The 16,098-nt window shown below is 36.0% G+C and overlaps 1 protein-coding gene across 16 annotated transcripts in view; it reads left to right on the forward strand.

Moving 5' to 3' along the window:
* The window catches only part of IKZF2 (IKAROS family zinc finger 2), a 158,480-nt gene that overhangs the window by 133,160 nt on the left and 9,222 nt on the right, over positions 1-16,098 (forward strand). For all 16 annotated transcript variants that reach the window (XM_082691184.1, XM_082691176.1, XM_082691183.1 and 13 more), the window contains 2 exons: positions 2,791-2,928; positions 11,001-11,144. In XM_082691184.1, coding sequence (XP_082547310.1) covers positions 2,791-2,928; positions 11,001-11,144 — 282 coding nt within the window. The remainder of the gene's footprint in view (positions 1-2,790; positions 2,929-11,000; positions 11,145-16,098) is intronic.

Genomic DNA, 16,098 nt, shown 5'->3' on the forward strand with positions numbered 1-16,098 from the left:
ATTTTCATGAACTTGATTTTTAAGAAATATCAAAGAACTGACAGGAAGTGGTCTTGTGGGGCTAGTAGAGCCATTGGATCTGGCGAGGATTGTGGCTGATGTTTGAAAATCATTTTCAAAAGAGTAGTAAGAGCATGATTTAGACTTTGAAGGAGCTAAGTACATGAAAACAAATACAAGGAGATGGCAGTTCCCGGAAATCCTGAAACACTGCCTCTCCTCCACCCTGTGCCCCCATCCCCCATTATCTGATTAACTTACTTTTCCTTCAGTCATCAGCAGAAGTGTTCCTACCTCAGGCAGACCTTCCTGTCCAACCTTCTCGAACTAAATTAGGTTCCCTGTTTTATGCTAACACAACATTCTTTTGCTCTATAGAATCTACCACAATTTGTAATATATTGTTTGTATATTTGTTAAATGTCTATCTTCCTCACCAGTCATTTGCATGAGCATAGGCACCATGAGAATTTGTTCTCTACGTTACATTCTAGCCTCATCACAGTGTTGTTGGTATATAATAGGTATTTAACAAATATGTATTAGTTGAGAGAGGCAGAAGGATAAAGTGGAGCATTTCCAGAGTAAATGTCCTAGAGATAAAACAGTTACAACATATGTTGTTGCCCAGTATGTGGATTGCTACAGTGGAACCCAGATCAAGATTTTGGAGAAATTGAAGTAATACTTCTAGAACAGTTCACTTCAATTGGGATGAAGAGGAAAGAGTGATGTTTTAAAACAGATATCAAATGGGAGAAGCTGAAGTAAAGCAGAAAGGATAGATCTCAAAAATGAGGTTAGTAAAAAATGAGTTTTGAAAACAGTAATGCGTATACCCTTTTCTTCCTTGGTAGGTGAGTTAGAAGTTCACTGAGGGTTTGAGCCAAGGGGAATGGAAGGGAGCTATGTTTAAATGAAGTTCAGAAGGTTTCAGGTTTATATAAATAAGGGGAGGAAAGTATAGGATTATATGTTCATAGTAAAACAGGTATCCTAGGACACAGTGCAACAGGACCGATAAAGAGGAAGACAGAGATGATGAAACTAGTTGACATGGGCTATTGAGCACAGTGTATGTGCTTAGTAAGTATTAGTTAGCAGACTTGTTTAGGGAAAATTCACTTATTTCTAGAGAAACAGTACTAAAAAAACCAAAATTAAGTAACAGTGATACCAAACAGAAGCTTTTTGTAATTTGTAACTCCGTATCTTAAAATGCAACTACATGCAAATATATTTACACTATTTTCATGAAATGTTTTTGACTAAGTAGGTTCTTGTCGTTTTTAATGTTCTCACACAGTGATAAAGATTATTCACAATATCAGAGACAAACTTGGTTCAATATATAAAAATTCTTTGTTCTGAAAAATAGATCTTTGTTTGCTTAGTATTTTTAGAAATGATTAATCCTGATTTAGATAGCTTTTACTTAAAACTATTTGCAAAAATTATGGTCATGAAATAACAGAGTTTATGTGCATCTCAAATACATTTTAAAAATTTGGTGGGTTTTTGGTTTTTGTTTTTTGTTCTTAATCAGTATGGTGAAGTGTCTATGCAGTTCTGAATGCCTTGTTACAGTATTTCAATTCCACTTGTGACCAGTATCATAGTGTGGGTTTGTAAGGTGACTGGAGTGAGGGATACTATCTTTAACTATGAAGAAGAGTGGTCTTTGTCCTCTGGGCAAAACAAAGTGATTCCTGTGTCAGATGAGGGCCACTGACCTGATTCACACTATGTTTTACTATCAAGGGCTTCGGCACAGACCTGTTGTTTCTGTATTTATTCAAAACCAAGAATCAAAGTGCTCTGTGATATCCTTGTGAATTGGCATACAGTAAAACACGTTTCTTTCCATAAGTGTGTTTTTCTTCAATTCTTTGAAGGTTTTTTTGTTTTGTTTTGCTTTTTTTTTTTTTTTTTAACATAAGCATCGAAGTATTTTACCTGGTATACTGAGATATGACACTCTGGCTACTAGGAAATAATTCATTTCCTGAATGTGAAATGCATTAGAGAAAAAAAAAAAAAAAGATGGAGAAGAAAATGTTACTATCATCATATAGCTAAATAGGTTAGGACTTCAGTGGTTATTGTTAATAGTCCTGACTCAAAGCACCTGGTAGGCTAATTCTTGGTAATGTAAGAACAGTGCTGATGTGGGAGAATACACTTATCTGCTGCCAAGTTTTGCATGTGTGAAGAGCTATTACCAAGATGGAAAGAAAAGAGAAACTCTGCTTTTATCTGTACTTTTTCTCATCACTTAAATTCTTTTTGGGTCCTTGGTACCGTAAGGTGAATAATCTTTTCATTAAACAATGACATTCCATTTGTTGCATTTTAGTTTTCTTCAGTAAAAATTCTGTCCTTATTTCCCTAAAAAATAAATTTAAAAAAAATTCTCACCATGTATCTAGGGCACTCCTGATTTGTCTTTTGAATGAGTCAAAGCTGAGAGCATTGTGTAAGAGCAAATGTTAGTGTTCCGAGTCAGATAATTTGAAGACTGATCATCAGCCCCTCATGATCTAGGATACAGTCAGAGCATGAATTTGATTCAGTATTTCCCCTATCACCAAAGGTACGATCTGCCTTATCTTCTGTCTTTTAGCCTTGCTAGAAATTTATTAGCTTTTCTTGCCTAAATCAGAGTGTGGAGGAGGAAGAGATTTGAGTCTGAAAAGCATATAAATGCTTCCTCCACACTATCAAAAGTCAGATGTTAATTTTGCTTTGGATGAGACTGACGGCACCACTAATCTCGAGTTCTCTTCGCAGTGGGTAAACCTCACAAGTGCAACTACTGTGGACGAAGCTACAAGCAGCGCAGTTCACTGGAGGAGCACAAGGAACGCTGCCACAACTATCTCCAGAATGTCGGCATGGAGGCCGCGGGGCAGGTCATGAGTCACCATGGTGGGTAGAAATGGCATTCACCATTTTGATTCCCCTCTCTCTGCTTTTGTAGTTCCTTAGGGGCTAGACAGTTCTCTCTACCCTTGAGCATGAAGATCGAATTCTACTCTTTTTAAAACAATTTTAGATCACATTAACTTTTGCCTGGGATTATCTTTTTTTTTTTTTTTTTTTTAAGGATTATTTATTTATTTATTTGACAGAGAGAGAAAGAGAGATCACAGGTAGGCAGAGAAGCAGGCTGAGAGAGAGGGGGAAGCAGGCTCCCTGCTGAGCAGAGAGCCCGATGTAGGACTTGATCCCAGGACCCTGAGATCATGACCTGAGCCAAAGGCAGAGGTTTAACCCACTGAGCCACCCAGGTGCATCAATGGGATTATCTTCTTAAGCATGTGAAATGAGTTGAGCTTTGCGAAGTTTGGCAAACAAGCTGTCCTGAGTTTTTGTGAAAATCCCAAGTTATTTCTGATAACCTGCATTTTAATTAACATGATAATGACAGCGAACTTTGAATACACCAAAGGAAGATAGTATTTGCTCATTGGAGGCACCAAATAGTTAGAAGGGATTCTAGGAAACTCTGTACAGTTCCTAAAAGAGTTGGTTGTGTATTTTCATTTCTCTTAGGTAAGTGATCAGTGATATAATTAATGTAATTGGAAATATCTCTAATCTGTTTTGTGATTTATCTTGGAAATTACTCATTTTGCTTTCTACTAAGGGTAGGGAACAATCTAAACTAAAATCGGGCACCACTTCCCTCCACAAAAATCAAAACCCAAGCAAAACATCCTCACCGCCACAATATACAATAGCAGGTGGAAAGGTAGTTTCTAAGGTTTACCAATTAATAACTCTTTGTTACTGAAAAATTAATGTTGGTAAATCAGATTTACAAAGTAAAGTTATGAATTTCAGTTCTTTAGATTTGAAGCATCTGTCCTGTCCTCTTAATTATATTTGTATACTGATTAATTTTATCATTCATATAAGTACATACAAAAATCTTAATTTACTGTTGCATTTATATCTCTTATTTTAAAAAGATTTAGCCAGTATTAAATAATATAATTGGAGAACGCTATAGTCATTTTCAGAATATAAATTTCTATTTAGCAACTTACAGACAGCTCAAGGATTATTCGTGGGTTTTGTTTTATGTAGTATATGCTGTGAAACTGTTTATTGGGCAGCAAGTAATTATTTGTTTTTGAGTTGGGAATTTAAAGTATTTATTTTGTTACCCTGAATGAAGCATTTCTTCTTAAGGATAGTTTATATAATCTAAAGAACTATTTTAATTCTACTTTTTGTTGTGAATGAGTCCTTTGTTTTTATATAATTAACTAATATTTTTGAAAACCTGTCTGTGTTTTATGTCTTAGTAAATTTGACATTGCAACTTGCATTACCTCAGCTAATAAGGTTAGCATTGGATCCAGAGCAGGGAATTTAAAATGCTGGGTCTAGGAGTCCAACAGACCTGGTCTGGCTCTGTGGCATCTGTGTCACAGACTTGGTGTAAGAACTAAATGTGATTGGATATGCAATAAATACCTAATAGATGGTTCTTTTCACTCTTACGTTTCAGGGCATTAAATATGAAGAAATGTTAAATATTCCATGCCCTATAAAGTTGTTACTTACCAGCAGCATTAACTTAGGCATTTAAGGTTTCATTTGCCATTTCTGTTTAAATTGTCGTTTTTAGAGGTGGCTTGAGGCAGGGTAACTGATAGAGGCTTGAGGATATGCCAGAATTTTCTAAAGACACCTTGTGATCCTACTACTATTTTTTCCGTATAATGTTCTCTCCTTGTCGTTTTGACATTTGATTGGATTATTAATTCTATTAATTCCTTTTCCATTGAGTTTTTTATGAAACTCAGTTGCACACACATCTGACTAAGAAATAGAGTCTCTTCTGAAAGACCTTATGTTGTTATAGGGAGGTAAAATGTACATAAATAGTCAACATTTATCTATGTGTTGGCAAATCAACCAGTTATAGAATAAGTACTGATGAAAAATTAAGCAGGTCCATTTGGGGCGGGGGGACTTGTAACCAGCCGTAGCGTCAACACTCATCTCCCAGATTGCTTAGCTCATAATAATTAAAAGCCCTTTATAGGTTGCTCTAAAACTGGAACAAAATGGGGAAAGTGGGAAAGATACTCAGGTACTGGGTAGAGTAGGGGACAAAGCCCAAGATAAGTGTATGGGAAGGGAGGGAGGGGACGATAGGTTTTGGTATCATTTTTAGACCCAAATATTTATTACTCAGTATTGGATATAGTTTTAACCACATAAGTTTATATTAATATTATTTCATGCTGTACTTCTTTGGGCACGTGGAAATAATAATTTGAGATTATCCTTAATCTTTTTCTTCTGTTAACATTCTTAATGGAGGATTGGATGTATGGGGTAGGAATTGATAAATGCCATAAAAGGAAAAAAAATATGGGCAAAATGCTCCTAGAGTCTATCATTAACCTTGTCTCAGATACATAGCTTGGCATGTGTCTCATTTTAAAGACAGTTACAGTGAAATTCGTATTTATCCCCTTCCCTCTCTTACTATCGTGCTGTGTCTTGCCTATTGTTTTATCTTTTCTTTCGGTGGTAGAGGTGGGGGTTGCCCTCATTGTGGTTGCCATTAGCTCCTTGAAATTAATTATTATTCTTTATCGTTTCATTTGTAACTGACATAGCTATGTCTCCTAGCCTCTCTTTCCTAAAACATGTTCTTCCCCATGTTGACTCTTCTAGGGAAGGGGATGTCTGAGTTCAAAGAGATGTTCTTTCACCGCATTCAGGAAACATTTATTGAAGGCTTGCTGTGTGCCCATTTCTACAAAACATTCTGGGGGTATAAAGATAAATGGACATAATTTCTTTCTTACATTTATAGTATGGTAGTAAATATATACTTTAAAGGAAGATGAATAAAATAAAGACATGTACACACTTCCAAAGGAGCACAAATGCAGAGCTGACTTAACTCTGGAGAAATCAAGGGAAGCTTCTTACATGCAGTGCTTGATTCACACATGAGGTTGAGAAAAAAAATCATACAAATTAGATTCACAGAGAATGTATGTTCCAGGCAGAGCAGTTGCCACAGGTTAACACTTGGAGGTATAAAAGAACATTAGCAGGTTCCTGAACATCGAACATAGTTGGAGTTAAGAAGTGGTAGGAAATGACACTGACCTAATTGGTTGTAATGCAAAAATGGACTCTTTTATGTTAATCCAGTGTTCGAATTCCACTGAGGTAATCTGATTTGTGTCTTATAAGGAAAAATGTCACCCATGTAGAATATAGGAGAGGTGCCTGACTGACGTATGGGGAGAGAGACTGGAAGTGAGAATGCTAAGGAAAAGATGAGAAGGCAGTAGCAGGAGAGTAGAACAGGGTGAGATGCTTAAGATATATTTTAGGAGGTAGATTTAAAAGTTTTGAGTTTAAGAGAAAAGGAGAAAATTCAGTCTTGTAGTTTTGGAAATAAAGATAATAATAATGAATTTTATGACAGATTATCTTATTTGAAAATTATCTTTATGCTCATTTTTGAAGTCTGTTTAGCTTGAAGAAAAAAACTTTAAATGCCAAAGTATATAATTAGTTTTTTCTCCCTTGCCAGAAGAGAAAAATAAAAACATGAACCAAAAGATAGCTAGCTTTAAAGCAAGAACATATATTCTTAAGTTTATGCTTTTAATTATTTGAGAAAGGGAAGCTCTTTATTGCAGTTTAGGGAACATTGTTAAGAACCTGTAAACTTCTTCAACTTGTTTTCATTGGGTAACATTATTTCCTTCATGAAGTCATTCAGTAAAAATATATTGAATGTTATATTTGTTTCACATCGTAAAAAGTACTAGAGACACAAATAAAATACAATCCCTACTGTAAGGTACTTACCAACCACTGGAAGAAATAAACCAGTAAACCAACAGAGCACTGTCTGACAAGCTTTATAGGGACATTTAGGATAGATGTCCAAATCAGACTCTGGGTGTCCAAGAGGAATTCCTGGGGAAAGTTATGTTTGAGTGGAGTTTTGACAGGCAAGAAGGCAGCTAAATAAATGAGAGAGTTTTTTATGCAGAGAGAACAGCATTTGTGAAGAAAAAGAAGCCTAAAGAGCATGGTGAGTTAAGGACCTACAAGTAACCAGTAGAATTAGAGCACAGGTTGTAAGGGCAAAAGAAATTAGAAGGCGATAAGATCAGAGAAATAGTCCGAGAACAGAATATCAAAGGCCAATTGTGCCAAGCAAAGAATTTTGTACTTTACCCTAAAAAATACTTGTGGATTAGCATTTAATTGCAAGAAATATAGGCCATCAATCAGAAGAGTCAAGACAAAACCAAGTAGATCATTGCAACATTCTCCTGATTGGTCAATAGTCTAGAATATACAGTTAAAAACTGAGAACTGAAGATGTAGAATCTAAAATACATCATAAAATACACACCTCCATGTGTGTCCATGAAGAGGAGGTAGTAGAGAGAAGGGAAAGGGGACTGGGTGAAAGGAAGAAACCTAGCACTTGCTACAGATGTTTAGCATGGATGGCCAGGTAGACAATGGTGCCATTCAAGAAGGTGGTGATTAGGAAAACAGGAGAACATTTGGGATGGGAAACAGATTTCAGATTTTGAACACATTATCTTTTAGGGACCTGTGAAAGACTGAACTGCCAAGTGAAACAGTCTGAGAGGAAGTTGAATATATAGATCTCAAGTTTTCAAGAGAGGTCTGGGTAGGAAATATGTATTTGGGAGCCATCATTATATAGGCGGTAGCCTGAAGTAATACGTTTTCTAAAGTCATATGGGTAACTATAGAGTGAGACATCCAGAAGACCAGCAATATACCAACATACCAGGAAGAAAAAAAAAGACAAAAAAAAAAAAGGGAAAGAAAAGAAAAAAGAGCCATGAAGATGAGTAAGAGCAGAGAATGGGAAGCGATTTCAAAAGCCAAAGCAAGCAAGTATTTGCACTATCGGATGTTGTCAAGAAAATAATTTGTTTTATATATAATTTGGCAGCGTGGAGAAAATGTATGACACTGTAGAAGACTTCCATTATTTTTGCCTGCCCTACATACCTTCCTTCTTCTTTTGATAACAAAGTTTCCATTTTCCTTTAGAGGACTGTCTCCCATTGCATGAAGCCATGTCAGAACTGTCAGCCTAGGTTCTCTGCCCTCTCTTGTCCAGAGAGTGGCCATGTGACCTATAATCCAGGTCCCTCAGCCTCTGTCTTCTTGGACTTTGAATTTTCAGGGGACTGTTTGGTACAAATAGCTATGTTGGGAACACTCTTACATGCTTCTGTCTTTAAGATTTTTCAATGTGGTGAGATAATGAAATAGTACAAATATGAAATTATTTGTATCTTGGTTATAACATCAAAAGTAAGGTCAAGAAGGATATCTGGTTATCAAGTTTGCTCTAACAAGTAAGATTAGTTTATTAGTGTTTTCTTAGCCTAGATAAATCTAGGTAAATCTATATGTGATTGTTGCCTTATTGAGTTAACTTAAGAACTTGTTTTGGGTTTCAAGCCCAAACACTGTACCCAGATCCTTGAAAGAAAGAAAAAATTCAGATTAGTTACATAATTGAGAAAATGTACCAGATCTTTTCCCAATGGCAGATCTTAAAAATATATCGAACTTGTTTATGAAAAGTCAACACTCAAATTATGCCTGCAAAAGAATAGTGTAGCATAATGACTAAGGGCCCAGACTCTAGAGCCCAGCCACCTAAGTTAAACTCATATAGTCCTTACTAACAAGATGTAAACCCCAAGGAATCTCTGAAGTTTGGTTGCCCCATCAGTAAAATGGAGATGGTACTTATCTCGAGGGGGTTATTGGAAAGATTAAATAAATTATTAAATCCAGTCTTAGAACAGTACTTAGCACATAGTATGTATCAGTTATTATTATTATTGTTGCTGATATGGTAGAAACAGGATCAATATTTGATATGTGAAAGGCTGATATAAAATAGAAGTAAGACCAGAGCTCTGACAAAGTCATTGTTTTCAGTTCACATGAGCTTCATTGAACTTGGGACAAATCATCTGAATTGAGGTGGATGTGGTGTGGGACAGTTCGCACACCCAGGTTTCGTTTTGAGTGTTAAATGTGTGCAAATATGAAAATTCAAGGTTAGACTTAGAGCAAAACTGCCAAGTTTTAGACTACTCATTTCAAAACTAATTAATATATTCAATTTGGGGGCAAACCCCGTTAACCAGTTTTGCTGTTTTTCTAGCAAAATTTGCAACAAACCTTTTTTTCTTTCCTTCTTTCATTTTGGATCCTAGTTTGTGACATATTTTCATCTTCAGTTTGTATATGGCCTGTTTTTTAGCTTTTAGTTATGTTTAATAATGTAGTAAGTGCCTATAAAGTCACCACCCAAAACAAAAGTTACGATTCTGGTCATCTGTATCTACTAAATGGTTCCTAACCATTTCCGTTGTCCACTGCCATCCTATCCTCCTGACCACCCTGGTTTGAATTTTTTGGTCAGCCTTTCTTTACTTTTCTTTTTAAGTTCTTGTTTTTGTTTTTGTTGTTGCTGAAAGAGGACATAATGTTTTATGTAATATCTTGGAATACATATTTTTCCACTTGATAACATCATGGACTATGTCAGTGCAGAAAATGACCTGAGTGTTTCCTTACTTCCAATTTAAATCCAGTAATTGCGGCATCTCTTGTCAATCGTAGCCATATCTTACAGACATTGAAGAGTAAATTTTTCTTTCCTATCCACTGGACTATACTAGGTTAACCCAAAACTTAGATTGAGTATCAATTTCTTTAAACATGTCCAAATTAGGAAAACATCTTTCTGTTGCCATTTTTCATTTCTTCAAAATCAGCAACCTGTATTGGTTATTAAGTAGGTCACCCGAATTGTGCACTGGATTTTCTTAACTTTCATCTCCTGCTTTTTCATGTTATTTTAGGGTCCGTCCTTATAAATGAGAATGTATTGTTTCTCACGTAGTAGAGCTATCCTTTACAAAGGAATAGACTAAATCATTTTGCAGTATATGCAGAGCAAGTAAAGGTAGTCTAAGATAGGAAACCTTTAGGCTCCCAAACAGTACTGGCACAGGTACAATTTAGAGAAAGCAACCATAATCAAGAATAAGTGATGGTCTTTCCTGTGAACATAGGCCTCTGTCATTGATCTCATCTGTATCTGTACCCTTAAACATAAGTTCTTTGTCTGTACTATAAATGCCATCTCTACTGTATCTCTGAGCTCATCTGTTAGCCCACAGCAACTTAGACAAATGGGATGAAGAGGGAGTAGCTCTGGAGAGTTTACGCCAAGTGAATTAGAGCAGTTGTTTAGTGAGCAAATATGCCAGTTTGGAAATGGAATTTTCTTATCCTGCTGAAGAGCTCTGTTTAAAATAAATTACAGCCATAAAGCAGCCACTTGTGTAGACATGCTCAGAATTGGAACTCCTTCATGGAGGCTGCTTTGTGCAGGTATTTATCTGCTGCCAATAGGGCTAAAAGCTCACTCAACTCATCAATAGGAAATCTGCTACAGGAAAATACATGGGGGGTGGGGGGGCTGATTATATATTGTGCTGTTACTCTGTGTGTCTGTTTAAGCTTTCCTGCAAAATAAAGTTGACTTACTTAAATTATTTTAGAAAAATAAACTCCAGAATCCTTGAAAATAGTGCAGTCTTAAAGTGGTATTGATTTTAATCAATGTTGAAAACACTTTCAGAGGAGTAAGATGAGAAACAAGATGAACATGTTTGCCACCAATAGTGGCCAACAGTTTATGTCATTGATCTGAGAGTGACTCAGATAAAAACAAATCCTGTGCGTGTGTGTGTGTGTGTTTGTGTGTAAAATTAGAGCATGTACTTTAACACTAAAGATCATCTTTCTGCTTTCATTCAAGCACACTAGCATGTTTAACACATATTGAGTGGCATATCCAGCTTTGTAGCTCTTAAAATGTTGAAGAAATTATCAGATTGCATCTTTTGTATGGTTTTACATAGTACCTCCTATGGAAGATTGTAAGGAACAAGAGCCTATCATGGACAACAATATTTCTCTGGTGCCTTTTGAGAGACCTGCTGTCATAGAGAAGCTCACAGGGAATATGGGAAAACGTAAAAGCTCCACTCCACAAAAGTTTGTGGGTAAGCATTACAAATGATTTTACTTCTTAAAAGGTGGTTTTAATGGGCAGAAGTAGGTTCCCATGTATTAGAAACATAGATGGTATATTTCAGCTCAAGAGATAAATAGCCATTTCTTTTGCCCATTATTCATTTCTACTTTATACTGTTCTGTGGGTACCACACTTACACACACACATACATACACACCCTTAGATATATGGACCTAGGAAATAAAAGAAAGACTGATAGACGTTGACATCTCAAAATGAAATTATATAGAAAGTATAGTAGTATATAAAATGAAATGTTCATTTATTTACAAAATAAAAATACTTAAGGAAAATGATGTTGCCTAGAGGGCAGTTTTGTAATCTCTTTTCCAGTTTGCATTAGTGCCAGGTCTCTAAACTCTTTTCTTTACATGATATTAATGCTTTCCCTGTTTGATCTGGAATTAAGAGAAATATTTTCCCCACAAAATTCTACATTAGAAAAACAATGCTGCAGCCTACATTCAAGAGCTTTCATGTTTGGATCTTTATTTTCATCCAGCCTCTGGTTTTGAAACAAAAAGTTTAAATATGATATACTTAGACTTTTCTTTTTCAATTCCAAGTCCTTATTTTTAATAATGCTCAGAGTTGGCATCGTTCTGTAAGCTCTAAGTCATAAAGTATCTCTAAGGATGCAAAAAGCATCCAAGCTTTTTAAGAATGTCTAAAAATAGTGATTCTATAAAAGGATTGCCATTAATTATATATGTAATATGTCTATTCTTACAGACTTTATATAGGGTAAAAATTAGAAGAGAAAGATTTTCAAATAGATTCTCACGTTCTAGTGTCAAAGACTACTATGGAACATCCTGCTGTGGGTTGAGTGGTGAATGGGAGACAGTATTCTCTTTGGTTATTTCAGGGAGGGAAGGCTAATAAAATTCTTTTATTCCAATAATCACTTAGAGATTCCCTTCCAATCTAAACTGAAGAACTGACAAATCACCAAAATATCATTTTAAGAAAGCCAGAGAGATTTACTGACAGAGCTCATTGGGGGAAAAAAAAAATGCGAGAGACCAGCCCTAAGGAATCACAGTTGATCCTAGGTCAATTTAAAGCTCCTGCAGGAATACTCAAACGCCTGCCTTGGGCCCCAAGTAACTTTTCTTTCTGTCTTTCTCCCTTCCTTTTTATAAATAACTATTTTTTAATTGCCATTTCATCGGTTTTATAAACTGATCAATTTGATGGATGTCCATTAAAATGCCTATATCCAACTAGACACTAGTATCGTTGGAAAAATATGCCTTTACATCTTCTGAATCTATTTAGTTCTGTGAAATATTTCTGTTTCCTATGACTTAGAGATACTAGTCCCAATTTGATTTGATCACATTCCTTAGAAAAGAGAGACAGATTCTTTTTATTACATTTTGATTTTTTTTTAATTTCTAAAAAAAGAAGTAATAAAATAACATTAGATATTTTATTAGGAATTTAATGGAATTTTTTATTTGGATTATCCTTTCTAACAAAATATAAAAACAATCACACGCTGTCTCTGTGATTTTTTTTAAAATAAATTCCTTTTTACCATGTTCCTCAGTTAGACATTATTCTTTGACCTTACCAAGCCTTCCAGACCAACAATCCCTGTACTTTCTGCATATCTTTTTGCATCCTCCTTTCTTTTTCGTATCCAGCTTAGATTCCGTGGTTAATCACTTTTACCACTCTCTTGACAATATTCTTGACTCTCTTATTTTGTTGCCTTTCTATCACCTTCTCTTGGTGAAACTCCACTCTCCAGTGAGAAGAGGAACATCTTTCCCCTGTCTATAAGGCTGCTATTACTTGTGGAGAAAATCCCACAGCCTTACAAATTGGTGTCACTATAAATCAGTGAATAAGTATTAGTTGTTCCATCCATATGTGTAGCAGACCTCCTTCAATCCATCCTACAACAGTCCTCGCTCCTACTCAACCCCGGGGCCATTTCAGCATTTCTTCCTTCTCCACAAACATTGTATCTTACTCCTTGATGGTATTATATCTCAGCTTACAGGGAGTAAACCAGTCAAAATAGTTTCAGTATAATATGACTGATCTTATAAAGATTATGTGTATTTATATGAATAATTTTTGTCTTCTTTGTTTCAATAAAAGAAGTATCCCTCTTTCTAATTAAGGTTCAGTCCTCTTCTTGTGCTCTGGAATTCTATCCCAACCCCCCAAATATCTTACATTATTATTCACTTTTCTCACTTGTATTTTCAACCTCTTCCCTCTCTTGGCATTTTCCTTTTTTGTACTTAATACAATAAATTCTCATCATTTAAAGAAAAAAAAAATTCCCTAAAACCAAAGTCTCCTTCTAGCTACTACCAACTTTTTCCTTCTCTTCAAAAACGGGAGTTGTTGTAAGAGTTCTCTCTCGATGCTTGCTTTCCATAATTTCTTTCTTTCTACTCATTCCCCAGCATATGCAACCTGGCTTTCTTCATCATTAAGGTCACCAGTAGCCTCTGTAATGCCAAGTGCAGTGGCCCCTTTTTAGACTATCTTACACAACTCCTAGAGAGCATTTGCCACTCTTGAATAATTAATTCATTTTGAAACACTTTTTTCCTTGGTATCTGTGACATGGATCTCCTTGCATTTCTTCAGCTTCTTTGCTCCTTCTCAGTCTTCATTATGAATTTGCCCTTGACAGCTATGCTAATGGAGCAAAGGGACTAATGGAGGCCTCCATTCTTGTGCCTCAATATTTTAATACTTTAAATCAAGCTGAAAAACTATTGTGTTCTACCCTTCCTAACTTGGAAGACTGGGTTCAGATAAATATAGAATCCTTCAATTCCTTAGAGTTCCACACCAGACCTTGACAGCATGAGCAGAACCATCGCCTAACCTGCAGCCAGGCCTCGCTCTTAGACCTACTTCTGGCTATGTCCAGTACTGAAAGGGGGCCTCATGCACATGTATGTAGACTTCTCAGCCTGTGCATTCTAGTTCTCACATTGGACCCCACACACAGCACATGAAGAGTCGTGTGTTGGCCACTCCTCAGACTTAATTGTACAAATCCCAGCAGCACAAATTAGTGCTCTGGAGGAGAGACCCTGTGATAAGGACTGTACTTACCCTTCGTGCAAGCTCAGTGCCATTTGAGCAAGGAATTCTGGGGTCATGGGTATGTGGGGTATATGGTCTAGGCAGTCCTCTCCAGATAGGCACATTCCCTTGGCTGTATACATTCCTCATTCCATGAGGAGCAAAAAAAACTCTGTAAACATGGGGCCCAGTGTAAGAATCCAACTTGTCTTGGTCTGGGCAGGCATTATAAGTGTCGGTGTTCTTCCAGGTTCTATTTTTGACCTTCTCTTCTTCACACTTTACCTATGCCTGGGTTGTATCTTCTCTTCTTATGGCTTCAGAAGTTACTTTCTATCAGCTGATGACTTAACTATCCACATCTCAAGAAGAGGTCTGTCTCCAAAATTTGAGACTATATTTTAGTAGTTACTGCACCATGACTGTGACTCAGTCTTTCCCAGTGTGAACTCATCATCTTTTCTATCTCCTTGCCATCCACTAAGTTTCCTAGGCCAGAAACGTGGGCTCCGTGTTTAACTTCTTTCTCTTTTGCATATTCTAGGTCTAGATAATCACCAAGCCCTAGAAACTATATCTTCTAAATGTCTCTCCATTCCATCCAATTTTCTCCATTTCCACTGCCAGTGCACTTATTCAGGCCACCATGATCTTTACAACAATAACTTCCTAAACCATCTCAACAAATAAATGCCTAATCAAGTCACTTCCCCATTTAACCCTTTTAATCCTTATTACCCTTGGGTAAAATTCAAATTCCTTAGCTGCTGAATAAGCCCCTTTATTATCTTTTCCATCTTCCTCATCTATTTCCACTCTCCGCTATATGGTGAGATATAAGTAAGCCCTTGACAAGTCATGCCCTCTTGCTTCTGAGCCTTCCTACCAGCAGCTCCACCCCTACATTCCTTTAGTTGGCTAATATTTGTCATCACATTCTTATCTCCAATGCCACTTTCTTCAAGAAGTCTTCTTTTACTCCCCTAGTTGTGTATTCCTTTTATTTGACCTCATAACATCTATCACACTGTATTAATAATGAACCCTAAATTGCTGTCTCTCCCTCTAAACTGAGCTTAGAGAATTTGGGTTAGATTTGTCTAGCTCACCTTTTAAACTCTTAACATTGTGATATCTTAAATTGAATGCCATGAGATAAGGTCTCATCATTCTTTTGCTTCCGTTTTCATTACTCTGATCATTTCCCTTATCTCACTTTGGGGATCACTCTTCAAACCTGAAATTAATGCTGGATATCTGAAAGTGTTTTTCCAGAATACATTTCTGTGGACATTTTTTAAATCAACTTTACAAATTAGGCCTCCATCTATAACATACTAAACATTTTTAAGAAGTCCACATATATTTTTAAGAAGTCTTTATCTGTGAGCTTTACCTATCAACACAGCAAGCAGTTAGTAGGAGACCACATTTAGTGACAGAATTTTAAAAAAGATTTAAAATATGCTGTCCAAAGCTGGCAGTACATAAAAGAGAAAAATTAAAATTACTTCTGCTTTATGCACAGAACTCTTCATGGTTAATCTCGAAGTAAAGTATAAATTAGTCGAAGTAAATATTAAAGGGAAAACTACAAAAATCCTTCAGTCAAGATAAAGTATTGAAAATTAACAATGGGTGTACCTACCAGCACCATTGCCCATATATCTGAATAAGGAAGGGGTGGTGTAAAAATGATGAATTCTCCATTTCAAGAAGCAAAACAACAAAACATAGTATTTTCCAAGTTTATAAATAATCTATTTTTGGAAATAACTCCTGTATGTATACAGTCCTAAATTTCATTTAGTTTATCAAATAATACAACTTTTTTTGAGAGAGAGAGAGAACAAGTGCAA

The sequence above is a fragment of the Mustela nivalis genome, assembly GCF_964662115.1.
Source record: "Mustela nivalis genome assembly, chromosome: 11".
NCBI classification, from domain to species: Eukaryota; Metazoa; Chordata; class Mammalia; order Carnivora; family Mustelidae; genus Mustela; species Mustela nivalis.